Consider the following 6,034-nt stretch of genomic DNA (forward strand, 5'->3'; position numbering starts at 1 on the left):
CACATACACACACACATGCCCTAAATCAGATCTCTGTCTTGACCACCAGGCTGTAAGCCTAGCACCCAAGTACCATCTCCTGGTTTTTATTGACCCTTAAGGGCCCATTATGCCCAGATTGTAACAGCCCCTTCCCCTCAGCTGAGCCCCAGGTCATCTCAGTCAGTGCCCATTAGTGCCCTGGGATGTGCTTGCCCTAACACACCCTATGCTTTCTCTGAGCCTCTAATAGCTTATATGTACAATGGGAGAAATTCCTTGCAGGGATGACTGCTCTGTGAGAAACACCCAGAGCCAAGACATGAGGACATTAGTCACTGTCCCTTCCACCCAGCCCATCTCCCTGTGAGCCACCCTTAGGGAGAAACTGCTTCTTGTGGGCTTTTCTTTTTTCCCTCCTTTGGGTCCCTAGAAATGACTCCCCTCTGGGAATCTCCGAAAGTTTCTCCCCTGGAGCCACAAGTCTAATTATCCATCCCTGCCCCTCAGTCTCATGGATCAGTGCTTTGGAGTTGGGCACTGGCCTCAGACCTTACCTCTTCAGGGGCAAAACCAAAGTCACATCAGGCTGCGATCTCACTGGAGATCACCACAGGCTGCACAGTGAGGCGACAGAGATTTATGGGGGATTTGGAGGCAAGTAAACTCGAGATTGGAAATGAGCTCTACCTTTTGCTGCTGACAAATCTAACTTGATATATCAGCTCTGTTGCTTAATACCTACAACATTTTAAGAGCATTAGCTCTCTAAACCTCTCTGCCCTCATCTATTAACTTGAGTTAATTAACATTTGTCTTTTAGGGTTGCTGTAAGTATTAAAGAGATACTACATGGAAAACACTTGGAACCACGTCTGGCGTGTAGTAACTACTCAATAAATGCTCTTAATGTTGCCGCTGAGATGAAGACTGCTTTAAGCCCGTCTCATGATGCCTTGTGTGTGGAATATGGGGAGAATAGAAGGAGTCCTAGAAGACCTAGATTTGAGGCTTGGCTCTTGCTAGATGAGAGTAAGCAAATCACTTTAAATCTCTGAGCCTTGATGGGGTTAGGAATTCACTCAGCCTAAAGGGCTGCTCTAAGTTGCAGTTGAGAATGTTTAAGGACATCCACCTATGCATTCATTTTCTGAGCACTTAACTCTGCAGAAGGCTCTGTGCTGGGCACTAGGGGGGAGATGAGTAAGGCGGGGTCTCCTCACTAGCAACCCCTGCTGTCTGATGGGGAGATACATAAGCAAGCCAGAGATTACAGCATGATAAAGACATGCCAAGGGCGTGCCTTCATAGGTGAGGAGAAAGATTGGGACCTAGAGGGTTGCAGGAAGTTCAGGGAGAGTTTATTCTCTCCAGTGACAGAGGCTTGAACATTTTCACAAGCTGAAGGGGAAGAGAGAAGTGGGAGATATGCTGAGGACGGAAGCGAGGAGAGACATCTATTTCACTGGGAGCTGAAGGCAGAAAGGTGAACACAGTAGCCAAACAGTTTGTGGGAGCAGGGGAAACTGAAGGGGTCCTTGTCTGTGGCTTTGATTTTGACAGAGGAGGAGCTAGTCCTCTTTCTACAGAAAGCAAATGATGTTTGGAATCTTCATCTCAGTTCTGTCAGCCCCACTCTTCGTGCTACACAGAATGAATGTTAAACCTTTTAGGGTAATTTGACTGTCCTGGTCTTTCACCTCTACTTCTCTGTAAATTCCTTTACCTTGAAGCTTCCAGAGCTACAAACCTCTTCTCTGGTTTCCAGAACTCCATTTTCTTCTGGTCCTCGTTCCACCTCTAGCTTCCTCACTGACATCTGTTATTCTGCCTGCTTCTTGTGATTCTGTTCGTGCTTTCCTCAAAATTATAATCCCTACATTTTCTTTTTTTAAAAGATGTGTTTATTTATTTCAAGAGGTAGAACTACAGACAGAGAGAAGGAAAGACAGAGGTCTTCCATCCACCGGCTCATTCCCCAAATGGCCTCAACGGCCAGACTGAGCTGATCTGAGCCCAGGAGTCAAGACTCTCCTCCGGGTCTCCCATGAAGGTGCAGGGGCCCAAGCCCTTGGGCCATCTTCCACTGCTTTTCCAGGCCATAGCAGAGAGCTGATTTGGAAGAGGAGCGGCCAGAACAGGAACTGGCACCTACATGGGATGCCGGTGCGGCAGGTGGAAGCCTAGCCCACTATGCCACAGCACCGGCCCCTCCCTACATTTTCATTCCGGCCTTAATCCTTCATCTGATATCTCCGTCCTTATGTTCAGTTGTTGCCTGGACATATCTCCACTTACCAATCCTCAAAACCTCCAAATGCACTCCACTAATTGTATCTTCTATCACTCCAATCCTGTTCATCCTTTCTCAGGTTTTAATATATATGATGCAGCCCTCATAGCTTTAAACAGAAAAAAAGAGAAAGGACTTAAAATTATTCATTATTATTCGATTCTTCTGTCTCTTTGCACTTCCAATTGGGTCTTACGTCTGATTGATTTGACCCTGGAAGCCTCCCTTCATGTCTCTTCAGATCGTCATCAGCCAGTCAACTGCTTTCCCCTGTATACCTGTCTTTTTCCAACTTTGTGTCCTTTCTTTAGAAGGTTGTAATTCTACATTTCCTTTATTTTCTGTCACAGAAGCTCTTTAAGGAGTCTACCTGAGGAATCTCGACTCAAACAGGAGAGAAAATTACAGTTTGAGTGATAGAGACAGACCAACCTTGTGGCCATTAAGAGGTTCATGGGAAACCTATATCAATTTTCTCCCGCTTAAGGACAACACTCTGGCATATTGGGAAAGACAAGTATGGAATTTCTTGACATATTCTTGGCTGCAGCTCTTCTAGGTTGCATTTCCCCCCTGACTCCTTTTCTCTGTTAGGGCTCACCTCTAACCTCACTCACTTCTCAATTCCACCCTCCTCCATAAAATTGTCCTGCAGGTCTCCTGTAAGGATTTTCACCACTTCCCATAATGGTTGTCTGACTCTCATCCACCCCTATAATAGTTCACGTCCCAAAATCTGAGTTATGCTGTCTAAAAAAACGCTCTGGGATTTCCAAAACGATGTTCCAGGTTGGACACTGGAATTCCCAATCTGCTTCCTTTTGCATTCTCCCTGCAGTGTGAAGTGCAGATGTGCTTCTTAATTCTCCATTACGCTTTTTATTAAGAGTGACTGTAGTCAAACCCACACCAACTGATTTTCAAAGGCAATACATCTAAACCTAGAAAAGGGAAGAAAAAATTTCAGTGTCAAAATCCAGAAAGCCCCAGGCAAACCAGGATGAGTTGGTCAAGCTGAAGTTCTTAACGCACTCCTGAGTGACAGCTTGGATTTACGTACCACTCTGCTGTTTATTAGTTGTGGGACTTTGGACTAGACTGAACCTCTTTGTACCTAAGTTTCTCCATCAGTTAAAAATTAAGAAGGGAAAAAATAATATATGAAAGCATTTAGAACATTGCCTGCCATAGTCACTAGCTAATTAAGTGTTAGCTATTTTTATGTGTAACAGTGTTCTTTTTAACATCACACCCACCATCAAATAGTGCTAAGAATCTGAATAAGATGTGGGCCCATTAATGAACCACAGATCTTTTCCTATCTACTCAGTTATACAAAAATCTGAGCAAAGCTTTGAAGTTACTGTTCGTAGAGCCCAGTTCAATGCTTTGCCTCCTCCCATCTTCTTCCTATCCCTCATTCACCTACACAAAACATAATGCTGGAGCGTCTCCTGGGTATCGGGGTGCCTCTCTGCTTGGAACTCCAGTGAGCACACCCAAAGTGTGCTGTTCCCCCGCCTTCCTGCAACTTTCATTCCAAAAGGAAAGCAAGGTCATCAACCTTGACACTGAGGATGAGACCAGGCAGGCAGCTCCTTACCCGTATAGATGCTCACAGGAAGGGAGCAGCCTCTGCAGGCTGTTGTGTGTGGTCCAGGGAGACCAGAAGTCTTCCTCAGGACCTTTCCTCTGTGCTCAGCACAGGGCTCCAAGACACAAGGGAGGCCAGCTTCCCTGGCTTGTTCCTCTCTATCCAGTAAGCCTCACCTGATCCTTCCCAGGCTAGTTGGATCAAAGATTTTTCATGCACTTTCTTTTCTTCCTCTGAATCAACAGTTTCTTTAGTAACACTTCTTATTTTACTTCTGGCCGTTACTTTTTTTTTCTCCCTCATATGCGACACGTACTTTTTCTCCCAGTCTTCTACCCAGCAGTGAAATACCTGGCACATCACAGATACACAAGTATCTTGTAACTTTTCATTTTATAGACGTAATGCCAAGAGCCCCTGAGGACAAAGAATGTTCTGTTCATCTCCACAGCTCCCCTCACCCCTGGCATAGTCCCTATCTGTGCCCCAGAGGAATAGACACACATACAAGAACTGGCTTTTCATCACAAACTTCTCAAGCCCTAAAACAGAAATAGGCTTTTTTTTTTTCCATTGGCCATTTTCTTCTAACCGTCTCAAACCCCACTCTTGGGACCAGGCCAGGGCCAAAGCTAATGGGTGAGGATGGAAATAACAGCACCTTCAACATCTCCTATACCAACTTCTTCCTGGTGGGTTTCCCTGGATTACGAGAGTGGCGGCCCCTCCTGGTCCTGCCTCTTACCCTCCTCTACATGACCATCATCTCTGCCAACGCCCTGGTCATCCACACGGTGGTGGCCCAGCGGAGCCTGCACCAGCCCATGTATGTGTTCATCGCTACGCTCCTGAGTGTCAACATTTGTGCTGCCACAGCCGTGATGCCCAAGATGATGGAGGGCTTTGTGCATTATGCCAACCCTATATCCCTGCATGGTTGCCTGGCCCAGATGTTTTTCATCTACTTCACCCTCCTTCTGGACTACAACCTTCTGCTGGCCATGGCCCTGGACCGCTATGTAGCCATCTGCCATCCACTCCGCTATACTGACCTGATGACCTCCCGCCTTCTGGGCCTATTGGCCATTCTAGCCCTGACACGGAGCCTACTAGTGGCAGTGCCCTTGGTGGTGCTAACTGCACGAGCTCGATTCTGCCGGACAGCAGTGATTCGGCACTTCACCTGTGAGTACATTGCATTGCTGAGCATAGCTTGTGGGGACCTGACCTTCAACAATCGCTTGGGGCTGGCTATGAGGTTGGTCACTGTGACCTTTGATCTGGTCCTGCTGGGGACCTCCTACACACGCATCATCTATGATGCCTTTCGGATCTCTTCTGGGGGAGCCCGAGCCAAGGCATTGCACACATGTGGTTCCCACTTACTAGTCATTCTCACCATCTACCTCTCTGGTCTTTCCACGTCTATTGTCTTCCGGGTGGCCAAGACTGTGTCTCAGGACATCCAGAATCTGCTCAGTGCTATATACTTGCTGCTTCCAGGGGCTTTGAATCCTGTCATTTATGGGGTGAGGACTAGGGAGATCCGGCAACATGTAGAAAAGATGCTCAGTAGAAAAGAATTGGCCCAGGAGGCTGGGGAAAAACCAAAGAGGTTGCAGAACATGAGAATGGAGAATAAACTGCCAGGGTGAAAGGATTTTATCAACCTGAGAAGTTAGAACTGCAACCTCTAAGAACAAGAGATAAGCAAGTAGGACTTAGGAAAATGCTGCAATTTCCTGAGTGGACTATGTGCTCAAAAGCAGATCCATTGTTGCTCAATTACAGCTTGTTGAATTCTTACCATGTTCTTCCTGTTTTCACCCCAATAATAAAATTGCTTTTATCTGTTTATCCATTCCTAGTTTATTTTCTCTGTCTTCTTTCCTCTAATTCATGAGAAAAATCTCAATTAACGTTTAGATATAAGGAGTGTCACTAGGAGTCATATAGAGCAAGTCACACAGACTATCTCCTGTTGTGAACACCCAGTCAGAAGCAAATAAACAGGACAAGCCCTTCCCTGGGGCCCAGTCTCTCCCAACTACAGCCTAAGACTTAACATAAATTTCAATCTGACCAAATGTACAGGTCAGCCTTGATGCTTCCAGTCTAATCCAGGCACAACATTGGGTTCTAGATTAGGTCCAACCAGTTCCAAAAAC

At 46.2% G+C, this 6,034-nt stretch overlaps 1 protein-coding gene across 1 annotated transcript; it reads left to right on the top strand.

Annotated features, from left to right (window-relative positions):
• Positions 1-4,501: 4,501 nt before the first annotated feature.
• On the top strand, positions 4,502-5,521 carry LOC133763825 (olfactory receptor 52Z1P-like). The gene has a single exon (XM_062197558.1). It carries the CDS (start codon positions 4,502-4,504, stop codon positions 5,519-5,521), a length of 1,020 nt encoding a protein of 339 aa, XP_062053542.1.
• Positions 5,522-6,034: the final 513 nt, after the last annotated feature.

This window comes from Lepus europaeus, chromosome 7 (genome assembly GCF_033115175.1).
Source record: "Lepus europaeus isolate LE1 chromosome 7, mLepTim1.pri, whole genome shotgun sequence".
Taxonomy (NCBI): Eukaryota; Metazoa; Chordata; class Mammalia; order Lagomorpha; family Leporidae; genus Lepus; species Lepus europaeus.